At 39.9% G+C, this 18,937-nt stretch overlaps 1 protein-coding gene across 11 annotated transcripts in view; it reads left to right on the plus strand.

Moving 5' to 3' along the window:
• YOD1 (YOD1 deubiquitinase) overlaps window positions 1-18,937 on the plus strand; it is a 32,761-nt gene that overhangs the window by 667 nt on the left and 13,157 nt on the right. For 3 of the 11 annotated variants that reach the window (XM_023247862.2, XM_045049261.1, XM_045049263.1), the window contains exons 1-4: window positions 941-1,244; window positions 1,815-1,974; window positions 13,861-16,295; window positions 16,418-16,487. Coding sequence is in view for 8 of the 11 variants with exons in the window: in XM_045049263.1 (XP_044905198.1) it covers window positions 16,485-16,487 (3 nt within the window). In the remaining 3 variants the exon portion in view is untranslated. Of the gene's footprint in view, window positions 1-8; window positions 211-940; window positions 1,245-1,335; window positions 1,975-3,022; window positions 9,010-13,860; window positions 16,296-16,417; window positions 16,488-18,937 lie in introns of those variants that run through there. The other 8 variants (XM_045049257.1, XM_045049258.1, XM_045049259.1 and 5 more) reach the window with 7 other exon arrangements.

Below are 18,937 nucleotides of genomic sequence, written 5' to 3' on the forward strand. Positions count from 1 at the left end.
CAACTAATAGGGCTGGGGGCGGGGCTAATAAAAAAGCATAAGTTTTTTTCATACTCTCGCGAGAGGAAACGAAGGGGACGTCTTCGGAGGATGTGACTTTTCGGTGATGGGGAAATGTTGCGGAGATTAACGCTTTCCTCCCTGAATCCCAGAGGGACCTCGCTTAGATCCGTAAATTGGAACGTAAACTCTAGAAGGTGCTTTGCTAAAGTAAGCTACCACCGTCCTTGAGCTGATTACACCGTAGGGGGTTTGTATATCCTTCCCATAGGCCAGACACTGTAACCTAAGAAAATCAACTACTCTTCTGTCATTGCTGAACCAGGAGCTTCCCTGGACCTTCCACATACTCCAGTGGTCTCCCTTCTGCCTCCTATGCTATACCACCTGGTCTGGTTGTCTTGAAGGCCCAAAGAGGAAAATTGCTCCAGCAAAAATATTGGGTTACAAAAGTGAAGAGGCAAAGCTTCCATATAACTTATTCGGAGGTATTTAGAGTAGAGGTGAGTTTGTACATTTCAAGGGAACTTTTCACAGTTGATCCCAGGCCTTTCTGATGCTTGATTCTGTTGATAAACTCACTCTACGCAGGCTAGGGCGTGCTGCTCCAGGACGGAAAAAGAACAAGGAATAGAGATTTCTTGGAAAGGAGATAAATTCAGAGATGTCTTTATTCCTGGGGATAAAATTCATCCTTCAAAATAGTTCAACTAGCGCCTCCTTTTTGAGGCTTTCTACAACAACCAGTATAACTGCCTTATCTGTACCAATACAACTCTGTATGCATTCAGCAAGTGTTTGTTGAACGCTTGTTTGGTGAGGCACAGTCCTTGGTTCTAGGGATACAGGGTTGCCAAAGGTCACATAATCTAGCATTACCACGTGGCTGTGAAATTCGGTGGGTATGTGCCCTTTACACCCCACCTTCTCTCCTGATTACAGTGAGTACCTGCAATGCTGAAGGCAGGAATGGAGTCGTCTTCATATCTCTATACCCAGAGCCTGAACTGGAATCCGAATGACAAACATTCCTTCCTCTTCCTTAAACTGCTACCACCCACGTGTAGCAATTGCCCTAGGCCCAGATGATGACCTCATACTGCGCTTTCTGATGTGGCAAATGGACATTTTCAAGTTACAGCGTCGAGGTGGCCAGGCCAGTTGTCTGGCTCCCTTAACCTCAATGAGTCAATGTTTGCTGCAGCCACGAGCCTCGTCACGAGTGTCTGATTGTTTTTTGACAGGTATTTTGACTCACGGACCATTCTTGGTATTCATTTGCGTTCTGAACTATGACTGTTTCTCCCGGTGTAGTTTGGAAGCCCCAATTTACTAATTTCCGACCTCACTCACTGCAAGGTTACATTCCAATGTACCCGATTCAGGAACTCCTTCCTCCGCCCTCTTTCCTTGAGCATATATGCTGCCAACGCAGAAGGCACCTCACTCGTTCGGCAGGTAGCAAAGCCACTTGTACTGGAGGAACAGGGATAAATCTTCATCCTTTGGCTCCTGCAGGGTTGGCGGCAGAGAATTAGTTATCACTTTAAGAGAGTTCGCGCGTCTTAAAGTGCTAAAGCTTACGCTACACCAAAGCATCGCGAGAACTGTAGCCACTGCGATTTCTCGCGATGTTTGGCCCTGCAAAGGGTGGCCATTTTGGAGTCCACCCGGCGGCTGGTTGCCCCGGCGGCGTTTGCCAACCCGCTGCCGGGACCAAAGCTGGCCCCACGGGTGTCTGGCCTGTGGGCAGCCGGACCGACACGATGTGGCGGCTCCGCTGCAAGGCCAAGGACGGCACCCATGTTTTGCAGGGGTTGTCCAGCCGGACCCGAGTGCGGGAACTCCAGGGCCAAATCGCCGCCATCACCGGCATCGCCCCCGGCTGTCAGCGAATCCTCGTAGGATACCCGCCCGAATGCCTGGATCTCAGCAACGAGGATACCATTCTTGGGGATTTGCCCATCCAGTCAGGTAGGGAATCGAGGTTGGGGCCAGGGAAAGTCCTGGGAGGACGGAGAGGAGCGTGGGGGGAAACAGAACTGATCCAGGCAAGGTAGCTGTGGGTCTGTTGGGGGTTTTGAGGACAGGGCTAAGGATAAATTAAGGAACGGAGAACTCTGACGGAGGCCGGGGCAAGTATCTTGCAACTCTTCGCCCACACACCTGGTTGAAAGAGGGAGGGAGGGCCCAACCCGTGTGAGAAGCCCAAAGCCTCGGGGTCCCCCCTTCCTCAGTGTGCTTTCTGGTCTGCCTCGAAAACGTCTCATTCATTTTGTTTTTTCTGAGTCCACAAACACCCCAAAAAATAAGGCCTATTTTCTCTGTCCTGATGGCTTTTTCTCCTCTATCTCTAAAAAAAAAACAAAAAAGAGCAGGTCTGAAGGATGCAGAATACTTCTTTTTCGCTTTCCTGGTTGGTTTTTGCAGTCACCTTCACGTAGAGTTCGTTGTACTCATTTTAGAGTATGCTTTTACACATCCACCGAAGGCCCTTTCAAATTCTAAACAACAGCAGTTATTTCTGTCCGCTATTCAAACTTGAACAGCAATATTGATCGTTAAAAGCTTTCAGCTGTTGTGTCAAGGATCCCGTAAACACTAAACTGGGTAGATAAAATGTTAAGCTTCAGAGGACAAGAACCCCCCTAGTGGCCTAGTCTTGGGTAAACACCTTTTGGAAGACGAGTGCTTTTAAAATGCAGAGAGGGAGCATAAGGAAATTTTGTTGTTGAAGTGTATCTTTTCATGTAAGCATAAAGGTGTATAACCAGGGCTCCTTAATTGGAATGCCCCCTCAAATGTTTTTCCCTTTGGTCTGTTTTCGTCTTTATGAAGACTGAGGAACAAGAGGTGTTACCGATCACTTGTTTGCAAAGCTGTATTCTCCCCAGTAACCCAGTTTATCCTTTTTTTTTTTTTTTTTAAACTCTTCCTGTTCGTAATTTGCAAACTTGGCTAGTGAACAACGGATTTCATCTATAATGTCTCTGCAGTTCTGGCTTTGTTTTATTTTTAACAGGCGACATGCTGATCGTTGAAGAAGACCAAACCAGGCCCAAAACTTCACCTGCATTTACAAAACATGGTGCTCCTAGTTATGTCAGGGAAACTTTGCCCGTGCTTAGCAGAACTGTGGTCCCGGCAGACAACTCTTGCCTCTTTACCAGTGTATACTATGTTGTAGAAGGAGGAGTCTTGAATCCAGCTTGCGCCCCAGAGATGAGACGCCTCATAGCACAAATTGTAGCAAGTGATCCAGACTTTTATAGTGAGGCAATACTGGGAAAAACAAATCAAGAGTACTGTGACTGGATCAAAAGGGATGACACTTGGGGAGGAGCTATTGAGATATCAATTTTGTCTAAATTTTACCAGTGCGAAATCTGTGTGGTGGATACACAGACAGTAAGAATTGATCGTTTTGGAGAAGATGCCGGATATACCAAAAGGGTCCTGCTTATTTACGATGGCATCCACTATGACCCACTTCAGCGTGTCTTCCCTGACCCAGACACCCCGCCTCTGACCATTTTCTCCTCTAACGATGATATTGTTCTTGTACAAGCACTGGAATTAGCAGACGAAGCTAGAAGAAAGAGACAGTTCACTGACGTAAACCGCTTCACCCTGAGATGCATGGTGTGTCAGAAGGGATTAGTCGGACAAGCAGAAGCAAGGGACCACGCCAAGGAGACAGGCCATACCAACTTTGGAGAAGTGTGATCTATGCATGATGAGGACTGCCGCCTACTACCTCACAGATCCAGAAGGCTCTGGGTTTTCCAATAAGCTATTCGTAACCCTAAAGAACAAAGGAACACAATGTTCGAACCATCTTTTTTAACTTAAAACCACTAAGACCCTGAAATTCCTTGTCAAGATTAAAAATGAGTGTGCAAGTTTACAGATGTGTGTCTCCAGTGGTGATACATGCCCTTTTTCTGCTGGGGTGACAGACCAGGTGGTCCTTGCCACTGACTGACACTCGCCGGAAGATTGAGTCCTAGTATTATAAGCTAGCACCCAGCAGCTTTAACTTGTAGAAGAAAACAACCTGCGTACGTTGGGTAATGCGGAAGGCCTCACGCGAGGCCACTGGACATCGACCACAGTGTCTCCATAATTGAGTCCTTTTAAAAACTCTGGGGTAATAATTTTCTAAATTGTGCATCGATTCCTCAAATGAAGATACACAGAGTTGTCAAAACTGATTTTATATTGCAATTTGGTAGACTTTATAAATGTGTACTTAACCAGTTATAAGTACATTACAAGCAATTTTTACAGGGATGAGTCTGTTCCTTGAGAATGTTACCTAAGGAACTGATAGTACCCAATTTAGGATTTCTAGTGTATAAAAGGAGAATGTATGAGGGAACAGGTGCCTGAGCAGCTTACTAAAGCTTTAAAAGACCGTTGGCCTCGTGTTTTAATGCAACTCATTTATTGATGTTTGTCACATTGGATAAGAATTTTTAATTAAGCAGGGTATTTATTTGTAATTGAAGTTTCTTGTGTTTTGAGTGCTTGATTTTTTTTTTTTTTTAATGATTTATCTGGAGGGATTCACTCTCCTCAGCTTTTTCTCCAACTCCTAAACAGTCTTCATCTAAAGGGATAATGCTATGCTTTGATTCGATTTTTGTGAGATCTTTTCTTACCTACACAGTACTTACTTTCATGCGAGCCTTATCTGACCACTAATGCTCTTTTGAATAATTTCACATTTCTGCAAATTAGCACTTTGCTTATCTACTATCTTTTACTTTGACTTTTGAAGAGTTTTAAAGTAGCGGGGATAGTAATGTTGAATGAATTTGTTTCACTTCCAAAATATGACCGTTTTTAAATCCTTGCCTTATTCAGCTTTTCTCGGAATTCTGCTTCCTACTATTAGATGTGTACTCTTTTGCTTGGTGGGCTGACCTGCGAGGCACACCCTCTAAAATTAGCTTCACCATGAGATCTTCCAGATAAAAGTTTCCTACCTCTTTTCTTAATTCTTCTGAAGATCAGGGATGCTAAATTATAATTTGTTATGTATTATCTCACAAAATGTGAAGAGGTTTAATGTTGTGACGCTTTGTTATCTTGGTCTCATTTTTGATGAAGTATCTCACTTAGAATACCAATGGAATATTTTAAAGCACTTCTGTCTCTTTCAGCTTCTCTTCTTGGCAAATGTTTTAAAATTGAGATTTACTTTTAGCACTTCACTTGGTGGAGGTGGCCATATAAAATTAGGAACATGGAAACAATTCAGTGGACAAGTTCCTTTAAGGAAGAATTCACAAAGTATGCTTGAAATCATTAGGTGACCTTTCTTGAGTACCTTTTTTGTGAATAACTACTTTAGGCATTGTAAATTATGGTCAGTATAACTTAAATTAAGTGTTGAATTTTCTATTTTACTGAGCCTTAAAATAGCACTTGTGAGCTTGAGATACTTAATGTTTGGCAATCATACTACGTACAAATGAATATGTTTGAAGATCTCTTTGCACCTGGCTGTCATCTTGGTCTAAAGATTTTTGTATCTCTCCTTTCCCCAGAAAATAAGTTTAAAACTAGAAGTTACGAGAATACCCACTGGGTAGCATCCATCAAATTGAGCTTTACACATCACCATTCATAAAGCTTGCCTTCTTAGGTACTTCAGAAGCCAAATTTGACATTTGCTTACTGGGATTTTAGACAGGTTTATTCATGCAATAAATATTTATTGAGTAATTTATAATATCCCAGGCATGTATTGATATGTGTCCCAGCATAAAATTCTGTCACTTTAAGATGGAGTGTATCTTATCTATGTTGGATTAACTTAACAAATAGAAAGAGATAGAACCTGATAGTTCATAAAATTAAACCCCTTCATTTTTAAGTGTTTTTGTTTGCATATTTAAGCTCATGCTTTTTATACAAAGCAAGTGTCCAGTATTTATTCCGGGGATCTTACTCTATTTTACCTGTTACATAGGTTGTCCATTCACCACTGGACACTGATCACTCTGTCAAATTGCTGTCAATAATGAGTTATAAATTAACCAGTTGCTGAAATTCAGCACTAAGACTTGAATGTTCTGATCATGGAAAATCCAAGATGATGCATTATTTGCGGATAGTTTGTTTTAGTTATGGAGGAGTAAAAACCCAAACTTGTGCTCATTCTAAACTCAAGCTTGTAAACCTCACAGAATTTAAAGTTGTTTCTTTGTTTTTTTGTTGTTTGTTTGTTTTTTTTAACTGCACTTATTGAACTCTTAAAATCAGTTTTGGGTGTTGTTGTTTTTTTACTGTTTTATTTATTTTTGAGAGAGGGAGACAGGATCTGAAGCGGGCTCCACGCTGACATTCGTGTGTCCGATATGGGGCTTGAACTCTTGAACCGGGAGGTCGTGACCTGAGCCAAAGTTGGACGCTCAACCAACTGAGCCACCCAGGTGCCCCTTGAAATTAGTTTATAAATGTGTATAAATTCTAATCTTCAGAATTTTGAAAACCTATGGGTTTTAGTACTTGCAACAGGATCAAAAGAAACTTTCTCTTCAATTTGCACGTGAGCAGAATGAAACCCTTCTTCCTATTTATTCAGTTTTTGACTGCCATTCAAGAATATCTTTTTAATTAAAATGAGGATAGTTTACCTTCGTGGCTGAATGAATGAGGACTGTGCTTTCCTGTCCCCGACCCCTTTCTCTTATTCTTCTTTCCCTTATTCTTCTTTGGATTTAGAGATTCGGTGTGGGAGCATGAAGATGCACTTCTGGATAGAGTGATTTCAGAAATTAAAATGAATACCCCTAGGGATTTGGGGATGGGATAGCCATAGAAAGACATCAGGGTGGCACATCTTGTGTTAATCATTCCTAGTTGATTTTTTATTTCCCAGGAATGAAAACTGGGCACAGTCGAGTGGTACCCTTGAAAGTTTGGCTGCTGGTCAGCGTGACCCTTTTGACAAAACTAATTTAATCATGCCAGTTGATTACTCCACGCTCAAGTCCCAGCAAAGTCATAATCAGGAATGCGTTAATGTATTGTCTCTCTATAAATGCCCCTAAGTGCCCACGCCTAATTTACTTATCCAGCATATTCTTTCTATCCTACGTAGGCATTAATTAAAACATGTATGTTGCAAGTTGCCATAACTAAACGTAGTTTTTTGTTTTTTTTTTTCTTTTTAATTAGAATGGGGAGTACGTAAAATGAGAGTAATTTTTGTCCTTTATGGATCAGGTGGCCTTCCTAAACTTTCATATGTTAAGATTTATGTTCTTTCATGTGTTGAGACACACTTGTTATTATTTGCAGCACTTTAAAAGATGGGAAGTAAAAGTTTACATGTTACCCTCTCCAGGGTTCTTGTTAAAGACATTAAAATATAATTCTTGAGCTGCTGACGGTCAGCTCTTAATCAGCATTGCCATCAGTGTATGCTGTATCCATCCAGTGGTACAGCATTCTGGTGTTTTGATAACAGTGCAACTTGATGTCCGTCACTTGGGAGCATGCTGTGTGGCCTAGCATTCAGAAAGTTACCTGTTTCTATAATGTGATTGTTCTTTATCATTCATTGTACGGTGCAGTATTCAAATTTATCCTTGTAGCACAAAGAGGACTATACCAACTTAGAAAAGATTAGAATCTTAAAACTCTTCATTTGTTGCTAAGCAAACTTATTTTAGGGGAGCTGATTTTTTAGCCTTAAATGTATCATTTTTAAGTCTAAAGTGAAACACTTCATTTGAGTAAGCTGGTTCATTAACCAGAGATGTTTCCAGATTAAGAGTTACAATATTTCAACACATGTAATTCGTCTTAGAAAGATTATAAAAGTTGCCTGATTGTGGGAATGGGTTTTATTATTATTTTTTTCTTTTCCAAAAATTAACTGGAATTTTGTTTACAGTGCTTTGAATATTTGACTTTGAAGAAACTACATTGATATTGAATTGTGGGGTGCTGATTTAGGTAGGTCTTGGTCCATATGAATTTAAAAGAGATTGCTATTTTAGATTAAAAAGAAAGGGGGATAAAGTACCACTTAATCACAGAAGAGATCCCCAAGTGAATCCTTTCCTTAGTTGTGAATTACGCTTTTTGAAAAAATTTTCAAGCAATGCCTTTGTGTCATCCCAACCCTCCTCACCCATTTCTTGGCATAGAATGTAGCAGGGCCATAACTGAGAAGTTTGTCATTAATGTATAAAACCATGAATATGAGCATTTTGCTATGATGCCTTTTTATACTTGTTTTTTAAAAATATCCTACGTGTAGTAGTTTAGGGATGTGAAGATACGATTTGGTTAAGTAGTAGGTAACAGGTTAACCTAAGAAAGGTTTAGAATTTCTACTAAGATTACATGAGACTGACTTTATACATGGTATAGGATCTGTAGTTCGTTGTCGCCCATAAGTTACTGGAAAGGACCAGGGCACCTAATTCTTGGCAGTTTTCCAGTTCACCTTGGTGCCATTCATGACTCAAGCTGTTTACAAGCTGTTTAGCAAAGAGTAATTTTTTTCCCCATTACAGAAGTATTGAATTCAGCTGAAAATGCGGAATCAACATGTATAGCTTGTCAAAAGGGATAGAGAATGATAATAGTCCTGTATTTCCTGTATTAATGGAGTGTAGAGGTGGAGATTCCTGAAGCAAGAAGGAAACCACAAGATTGTCAAATTTAGAGCTTAGAACATGACTTGAAAAAAGTAGCAGGAAAGGGCAAACAAGAGTTTGTTTCTTGGCATATTTTTGTTCATTAAGATGGACAGTGTTTTCTTAAAAATGTTCTTTTGTCTGTTTGCCAGCATTTATTTTTTTTTTTTTTTAAGTTAATGCACTGCTGCTACCTGGGAGATGTCTGATTTCATTTTGTACAACTCTTATGTGATTTTGCCATTGTCATTAAGATGAATTGATTTTATTTATGAGGTCCATGATTTTAAGTATCTAAATGCTGTATGAAGTGACTTGTTTTGAAGGAATAAATGAACTGAAAATATTGTTGTCTGAGCATATTTTGGGGTGAATACAGCGGGCCGGTGGACAGCCATAACACCCAAGTTGCATGTTTATTACCAAAAGCTGATAATAGTCCACTGCTTTGAGGAGGGTGCCAACATCTGCTGAATCTCACTCTGTGGGTGGAGTCTTAATGACTTTGACCGAAGAAACTAAAATGTTTCTTCTTAACACCAGAGGGCATTTGAAATTTTCCTTCCATTTTCTGGTATGCAATCAGCTCCTGAAAGTTGTTAATTCAGTGTCTGTTGCTGAGCAATTGTGGGAAGGCTAAATGTTCCCTTTCCACTTGTCATAGACTGAGATCTACACTGCAGCATCCCTATGGGAGAATTTATTTAATTGTTGACAATGTCAACATTTAAGCTTGTTTCAAACAACACTGGAGTTATTAGAATTGAACTGAGCTCTAGGACCAGAGTTTAGACTTGAACCACTTCTCCGTTCCTTCTCATTGAAGCTTAAAAACTATGGAAATGGAACCATAATATAATCAATTTGTGGGAGATCAGGATACATCCAAAGAATACGTCCGGACAAACCTCATTAAAAGGTTTGTAAAGAGTCTCATAAACTGTGATGGCAGCTTGTGGAATAATTAACTGCACCCATAAAGCAATACTGCTTAAAGTGTGTTTCTCTTATTATCTGGTAACTTGTTAGAAATGCAAATTGTCAAAAAGATCAGAAATAAATGAGGCCAACAATCTGTTCTGATTCTGATGCATGATACGGTTTGAGAACCAGAAGTATAACCACAGTTAATTAACTTCCAGAAGACCTCTGATGGCTGATGTCAGTCCTTTGTCCTTGGTTTCATGCAATCCCTTTTCATCCACTACTTAAAGACAGTTACTAAATTTACAGGTAATATAAATCCAGAAGGGACTGATAGTACAACGAATGACCATTCAAAACTCTTCAACAGACTGAAAAAACCCTAAGATTGGATATTCATAAATGTGAAGCCCTGCCCCTAAGTTCTAAATCTATTATGTGAGTCCAGCATGGGTAAAAACTGGTTTTGTAGTTGATCTGTTGAAGAAATAGCAATAATATTTTAACTCTAATCTATCCCAGCAGGGCAATGTGACTGGGCCGCAGAAACAGTTGCATTTTAATAGTTAAAAGGTCTAGAAAAAAAGGAAACACTAGTGTTCGTGTAAAATGCTTTAGTCACATTGCACTGGGGGTTTGGGTGAGGGTTTTACATGGAAAACCTAAGGAACGACTGAAGTTTGACAAAAGGAACTGGAGATCCTTACCTGGACAAGAGATCGCAGGGCAGTGTGACAGCTTCAAATTCGGGGAAGTATTATGTGAAAGATGTAGATTTATTCCTGAGGCTCTAGACGAAAGAACTCAGACCAATAAGGAGTGCATATTGCAAAGCAAAATTTACCATAAAAACCTAACACAAATAGAAAGGGATGCTTTACCACGAAAGCTCAAGTACTGTGATCTAGCCTCCTGCCTTGTGAGAAATAGAGCTACAAGTCATTAGGTCCCTGACATCTTGGAAATTTTGTTTCAAGTGCTAGTTACATGAAACGGATACTTACAAAAAGAACTTCTTCCCTAGAGGAAAATCGATTTTTTGTTGTTGTTTCCTCATTACCCCTCCCATTAGTGTTTAGAAAGGAGTGTGGCTTGTACTCTTATTTAGTAATAACAGCAGAGCCTGCAAAGCAGGACTGACATATTTGGCAGTGGTATATGCCATGCTTCTTATATCTCTAAGCCTAAAACGAGAGGTTCAAGAATAGAAAAGCAAGCACCTCAAATATTTTTTCTATTTAAAAAATTTGTTCGAACTTGGATTGCCTTTGTCTCTATTGTGTTTGTAGATTTTGAGGATATTTATCTGATGGGATCAAGTGCCAAGGCATCATAACATAGTTCCTTAGGCTCATTAAACTTAGGATTTCCCTATGTGTGAGTTAAAAGAAAATAATAATACTAAGTCAAGAATTCATGAGGAACAAGTTCTGAATGAATAGTCCTTTCTCTGCTTTAGTGACTGCCTCTCTCAACTGCTTCTCTGCCTTTGTGTCCTAAGATTTCCTTCTGTCCACCAACAGGGGTTTTCTGATCTCACGTGAGGGCATTATTCAATTGAAGGGCTTCATTAGTGAATCTTAAGATATCAGAGCAGGTGTCACAATGACGGCCATGCTCTAAAATCCTGCAATTGAATAACTGCAGTAGGTTGAAAGCTAGGAGTTTGAAGTTTGAAGCTTCCTCAGCCGAAAGTCAATGCTGAAGTTAAATACAAAATACGGACAAAATTTTTCCTGATAACCCCTTAATTGGCTCATAGAATCACCACAACAGTAAATCCAACACAGCTAGTGTTGAAAGAGTTTATGCTCACTCCTGCAGTGCAGCTCTGAGTTCCCCACCCACAGCAAGCAAGGGCGGTATACTAAGTACACTAGGTCCCCATCCATTGGTGGATCCTGGACTCCCAATTGCTGATACTTCGGTTGTGTGAAGCTCTCAGAAGCACCCCTTAGTATCTCAGCCACCCATTCTGGGATAGAGAGAGGTCTCCAGAGGAAAAGTCCCAAATGTTGGCTGCACTACACCTGACCTCTTTCCTCATCTTGACCCAGCCTGGCGATTCTTTCTTCAAAGTCTTCATTGTATGTTTAGCTCCCCACTGCTTCAGCAAGGAGGGGTTGTTTGAATTACCTAGTCCGACGTTACCGGATATAGAAGTCCCCAGCAACATCTTTCACATGATAATCAAGAAACAGCTACTATAAAATTTATATCTAAAAAAAAGCGGGGGTCGGGTGGGAATAATCTTGGAAATATAAGGTAAGAAGCAAATGATTTAATAATATATTTTTTCCGTCATCAATGGTGGGAGGATAGTAAAAAATTTGTCCGTGTTTATTTTTAAAATTCCAGATGGAAAATACTTTTTCAAGTAACCATGAATATTTCTAGCACAGTTCATTTCAGCCCTGTTGGGTATTCATATTGAATTAAGTAGAAAACGTGTCCCTTATGGAATGAGAATAATTTTTTAGAGTCTATTATGTGGGATATTTCAGAAAATTATTCATCCTAATTGTGGATGGAACATCACACCTATTAGAATTTCAAACTTCTTTCTACTGTGACTTTTGCATTGGAATTGAGAAGTCTTTCTCTTTGGAATTTTACGGTCTTGAATTACTTCTTTTAGAGCTTGAATATTATGGAGTAAAACTAATGAAGTTTTTAAGCCAAAAATACTAAGGTACAGACTGAATTATGTTAACCTTCTGTCAAAATGACCCTTCCCATTGGATCCACCCTTTAGCATCCGGCCTTATTTTTCTTACTCTTAATCTATAACAACGAAGACTGAGAAAATGATCTTGGATTTGGGTAGAAGCAGCCAAAGTCATAATTTATCTGCGATTAATTGTTCAGTTTAATTTAACAAGCTTTTATTGAGCTTCTATTTCTTGCAAAGTATGCTGTCAAATACCTTAGGATTTAACAAGGATAGTCATTCATTCAATAAGTATTTTTGAATGCTAAGTTTCAGGAACTGCCCTAGGTGCTGGGTTTATTTGGGTGGGGGTGGAGGGGTCCACAAACAGCGCTATAAAGAAATAGAAATACAGGTGCTATGAAGGGAATAACAGGGCAGGGAAATTCTAACTCAAAGTGGTGAATCTGGGAAAGTCTTTTGGCGAAAGTGACTATTTGAAACCTGAAGCATGAATAGGGGTTAGTCATTTGCAGAGTAAGAAGAGCATTCCAAGCGAGAGTATAGCATTTGCAAACCCTATATTGCAGGAGGAAAGGAAATCTCTTCCAGGCCAGTCTGGCCATAGCGTGATAAACAGGAAAAAAAAAGGGTGGGGAGGGGACTTGAGATGAAGACTTTAGAAGCAAGCAAGGATCCAGATTTGCATCATCTATGAGCTATATTAAGCACTTACCTGAATACCTACTTGCCACATATTATTTGCTTGTTTATTTTATATGAATGTCCTCAAGTAGTTTGTCCAAGGGCAGAGACCAATTCTCCCTATTACCATTGTAGTCTCAGCACCTAACAAAGTATTGGACACACAGTAGACATTCAATATATATTTGAATGACTGAACATATGAATGAATGAAATCAATGTATAACTTTAATAGGACATGAAAGTCTATTAAGGAAAACATCAGATTTATGTTTCTCCAAGTTATTTTAACTGCTCTTCGGAGAATGGGTTGAAAGGGGCAAGAATGGAAGTGGAGGACCAGTTAGAAACAGGCTACTGCAGTGACCTATTTAAGTGATGATGGTAATAATTATAATAGTATTTGTTGAGCACTTACAACGTTGTGAGCCTTTTTCATATGTTAGCTTACATAATCTTCACAGCAATTCTGAGATGCATAGTTATTATTAAGATTTATTGAAAGGCATAAAGTCTGAAGGACAAAGAGATGGTGGGATAAACAATAGCAACAAAATTTTGGAAGCTAGCCAGCAGGTGGATGAGTGGTAACTGACCTAGCAGATTTGAAAGAGCTGACCCTAAGCTAGCAACCCTATTTTTACCATGGAGTCCCCCGGCCCTCAAAAATTCAAGAATTGGTGGCATTAGTAACCCTGGAGACAGGGGTGGGAAAAAAAATCAGGAAGGTGGGTGAAGAGTCTGGTTAAGAAACAGTTAAGACCTCTCAGATCTTCTCTCCTACTCAGAGCAACTAAGAACTTGCTACATCCCCTCTCAGGAGAGGGTAAAAAAGGGTTTCTCTGTACTAAAACTAAGGGGATGAAGCGTTGTTTTTACATACTAAATGCTGAGAGCAACAACCTTCCTCTGCCATAGGCTCCAAGAATGCTAGCTGCCAGAACTGCGCCCTTCAAGAAGGATTTTGGAAAACTCTTCTCTGAAGGATCTGCTCTGAGGATTTCAATCAGGCCATCAAAAAAGAGTAAAGACACAGGCATCAGAGATTTTCCAATCAAATGGCCCTATGAGATTGCTCTGTAGCGAAGTCCATGGTCAACCAGCCCCAGCCACAGCTTCAAATGTATCTTTTTGTTGACAAATTGTTGAATTTGAGTGGATAGCCAAGAATCATCGGACATGTGAAAATATTCTTTAATAAGAAACAGAAAAGCCAAAACAAATAGGAAAAAAAAAGTAACTTGGAGAAAACATTCTATAGAGGCAGAAAACACTAACACTATATATGTTCTTAAAGTAATAAGATTCTGCATCAATGAAACTGGAAGAAATGTAATAAAAATTCAGAGAACAAACAATAATTATTGGAAGTTAAAAATACAATAGCAAAAAGAAAATGCAATAGGAAGTTGTAAATACATTTTAAAAATCTCTCAGTAGCAAAACAAAACAGAAGTTGAGGTCCAGGAGGGTATCCAATAGCATCCAAATTATATAAGTTCCAAAAAGAAACAACAGAGAGAGAGAGAGAGAGAGAGAGAGAGAGAGAGAGAGAGAGAGAAGAGAGAGAGAAAGTGGATGATAGGAATTCATCAAAGAAATAATTCAAAAAAAATATCCCAGAACTGAATGTCATGAGTTTCCAGATTGGATTTACTGAGTACCCAGAGTATAGATTCACTCCAACACACATCATTATGAAAATTCAGAATACTGGAAACAAAGAGAAAGCCTTAGATTTAGAATCATAGATACTTTGGGCTTTGCAACAGCAGCACCAAAATCTATCAAATACTAATCTAGAATTCTATACCCTGACAAACAATCAAATGAGAGGCTAGAATAGCAATACTTCAGACATGTAAGATCTTATGCACTCTTTCTTAGGAAACGACTAGAGAATGTGTCTTATCAAACTGAGAGAGCTAACTCAGGAAAGAGGAAGATGTGAGATTCAAGTAACCCAACAAGAGAAGAGGTGAAAGGACTTTTCCCAGTAGGATGATGAAGACACATATGAAAATGACAGCCATGCAACAGACTAGATAACAACATATCCAGATGGAAGCAAATCAGAATGTTCTGGAAAATGTTTCTCCAGGATGAAACTACTACTACCTCTGAATGTATTGAGAGGAGATTTACACAGTGGGCAAGAGTAGACGGACAAAAAAGATAAACGGAAATGGAAAAGTAAACATAGCATATCTCAGAGCCCACCTGTCAATAGCATTTTATTTACATGCAGAAGCAGAGAATCAAATCAGACATTTTGGCTCCAGAGACACCTAAGTGTCATATATTTGAATGCTGATGGGCATTATTTTAGTAGAAAGGTCAAAAAGATGTAAGAGAGAGGACTGCAAAGGTAGAGAGTCTATGAGATGAGATCCAGAGCATATGCGGACGGTGGGGTTTTATTGGAAAAACATTTTCTTTGTCATCCCAAGAGAGAAGAAGAAAATGAGTACAAAGGAAAGCAGGTTTGTAAATGTGATGGGAACGGGAAGGCACAGTGTAACAGGATGTCAAAAGATAAGATTTAGAAAAAAATAATAAGCAAAATCGTGGCAATAGATGGGTTATCCATCAATACGGTCTCAAAAAAAAAAAGGAAGTTTAAAATTTAGGACATTTTTCTTAAGTAACGCACTTCAGTTGCCAAAAAGTTCATCATTAGTTTGGCATTAATATATAACTACTATAAGTAAGACAATAGAAGAGTTATACACAGAAATATTCGATGTTCTTCATGAATTCAAATTTTACAGGGTGAGAAAGAGGACAGTTACACCCTAGTGGGTTCAATTCAGAGATGTACACTCTGCATCAGATTACAGTGAAGCAGCACCTAACATCCCATTCCAAAAGAAGATGGTACTTGAGTTGAATCTTGAAGGAAAAATAAGACTAAGCCAGGAGGACATCATGGGAATGGGTCCAAGCAGAGGGTACAATATGTGCAAAAGTCTCAGAAGCATGAATGCATGGCAGTTTCAGAAATATTAGATTGACTGTAATAAACAATATAGATGACTATGTGACAGGAAGAAGCACGTAGGGCCTGCTCACGAAGGTCTTTCTATGTCACATAGGGTCTTTGAATTTAATCCTGAGCACTATGAACTTGCAGCCAAGAATTGAGACGATCAATCACCCACATAATCTATAAACCCACCTATAAAATGGAATATGTGAAACAAGACATTCCTGTCGTCTCTTCACATCTTCAGTGGTCCACAACCCTATAACTTGTGCAGTCCTGAAGCTGAATAGAGAGGAAGAAGAGCGGCAATGATCTCACAGGAGACAAGGGAGGATTGCTATGAAGCACGGAGCCTGGGTGAGAATAGGTATGGTGATGCAATTAGCTGGCATGGGGAAAGGGGAGAGAGAACATGTTGGTGGGGGCACGGAGAGCAAGATGAGCTCAATTTTGAACATGTTAAGATTTGACACTCTCTGATCCTAATAGGTGACTTCAGCCCTCAAACTTTCATTAGCACTGGAAGGAAAAGGACGGCCGAATCCTCCTAATTTCCATGGTAGGTGGGCCAAAGAGGCACTGATCTCAAAAAAGAAAAACAAATCTACCCCTAAGTATTACTTAATGATTAATTTCAGAATTTCTTCGTCCAAACCCACTTAATTACACCCTTTAGTTCCCCTCTAATCATTTTAGGCTTAACACTAATACCACTTTGGTGAGAACTGGGTGATCTATTTGATGTCTTAATATGGCCTATCAATTCCAATTTGGTCTTATAGCCAAATTATAATCACCCGCATCTGAACCTCTCCCCAGCCGTTTTCTCTTTAAAGCAAACTCTTGCTACTACTTGAAGAATAAAAGCTTCCCTCTCCCTGATATGTTGGGAAAGCACTCGGAGACCCAGTATACAGTATCATGCTCAATATCATGAATATAGTGGGTACCCTGTGTCTCTTAAGGATGGTGGTAATACATGTTCAAAGTAACTTCATTATTCCTTTGGAGAGGAAAAGGAAGACACTGACAGGATGTGACTATAATGTGAATGAATAAGTATCATGAATGGTTAGAATGGACATCCACAGCTATTGTGCAGAGAGTTCAACTTTATAAGGGGCCCAAAGAGGAAAGATTAATCAATGACTGTGGTAACTTTTGGTTTTGAATTAGTGTGTGTGTGTGTGTGTGTGTGTGTGTGTGTGTGTGTGTGTGTGAAAAATGCACTTGTCTAGGGGAAATTAGATCTTTCAGTAGGAAGTTGTACCGAGAAAGGAAACCATAAACTAGCCTGTATCAGTCAAGGAGATGAGCACACCACAACAGCATACAGGATGGATGAGTCAGGTGAACTGGGCTGTAATTAGATTTCACAGTCAGGTCATCAAATAGGAATTCAATTGCTTTTCAACAAGAAACAACTACACACTTTCCTCCTCAAATGATGACCTACATCAACTACATAGCCTTAGTCTTTCAAGTGTTTCTGATTTTGAAGGACTCTCTTTCCCCTAGTCCAGGCCTCCTTTCCAACTCTCTTGGAACCTTTAGAGACTTAATATTTTTCCAAGCAAAACCAAAGAAAGCAAACCAGAAAAATTCCAGGGTAAGACACTTAAAGATAGAATGAGGAATACCAAATTCAGGACAGCGGTTCATTTCAGCAGGGGCATATGTGTGTTTGAGGAGGTAGGAGGAAAGGGAGGGGCAAAGTATGTAAGTAACTTCAACTATAAGATTCTATTTCTTGAACCGGGTGTCGGTACAATGGTGTTTGTCATGCCAAGGTATTGGAAATATTTCATAATTTTCAAGAAGACATGTCTAAAAGGAAAGAGAGAGGAACAGAACGATCATTTTATCTATGTTCCTACTTCTACCTGTGGAAAGATGAGTCCTTCCTAATTACACTAATTTTAAATTTTTTTTAATGTTTTATTTATTTTTGACAGAGAGAGAGAGAGAGAGAGAGAGAGAGAGAGAGAGAGGGAGACGGAGCATGAGCGGGGGAGGGTCAGAGAGAGGGAGACACAGAATCTGAAGCAGGCTCCAGGCTCTGAGCCGTCAGCCCAGAGCCCGACGCCGGGGCTCGAACTCACAGACCGCGAGATCATGACCTGAGCCAAAGTCGGATGCTCAACCAACTGAGCCACCCAGGCACCCCAAATACTAATTTTATTATAAACTGAAAAACTGTTCACAAGCAAGATGGTGCCTGCTATCATCTTTGAAGTTAATGCTCATAAGTCAAATTCATTTTTCTAGCAAATGTTCAAATCACACACGTATGAAGCTGGGTCAACTTCAGTGATTCCATCCATGGGTGTGACTCTCGTTGCACTGAACCCCTGATGTGCAGCTGCCTTTCCTGTTTGGTTACTCCTGTGACATCACACATGTTTACGTGACACACCACAAAGAGAGGTCATCACCCTTAAATGCTCAGTCAGCTCGTTCAGTTGTGATAGTGTATTGGTTGTCTCAGGCTTCCTCGGTCCTCCTTCCTCCTCGACTAGTCCTGCCCCATTTCTCCCCTCTCTTGGCCCCTGTACTTCTTATTTCCTACCCAACCATGATTACAGGAAGAGAAAAGATGAAAGCCATGTGTCATCTTTTTAATAAAAGGTGTGAATGGCTACAAGACAGAAATGAGATGGGAAAGCTTTAATCTAATTGTTAGAATTAGACCTGCAAATTATCTGTGTATTTCACGTTTCCCACTTGGGAATTTGTCCAAAACGGAGGCTGACTAGCATTATACTGAGGCATGGCAAGCTTGGCGTCGTAATGCCTGAATTGAAATCCCCGCTCTGCTGCCTCCTGGCTACATGATCTTGTGTATTTAACCTCCCTGTAAGTTATTTAACCTCCCTGTAAAATTTGGATACTAATAGCGCCTACTTTTTCGAAGTTGAAATAAAGGTTGCATGGAATAATGCACGAACACACGTAGCACAGCATAATCCCTAGTACACAGCAATTGCTCAATAAATGTTGGCGATCATT

Source organism: Felis catus, chromosome F1, assembly GCF_018350175.1.
Source record: "Felis catus isolate Fca126 chromosome F1, F.catus_Fca126_mat1.0, whole genome shotgun sequence".
Classification (NCBI taxonomy): domain Eukaryota; kingdom Metazoa; phylum Chordata; class Mammalia; order Carnivora; family Felidae; genus Felis; species Felis catus.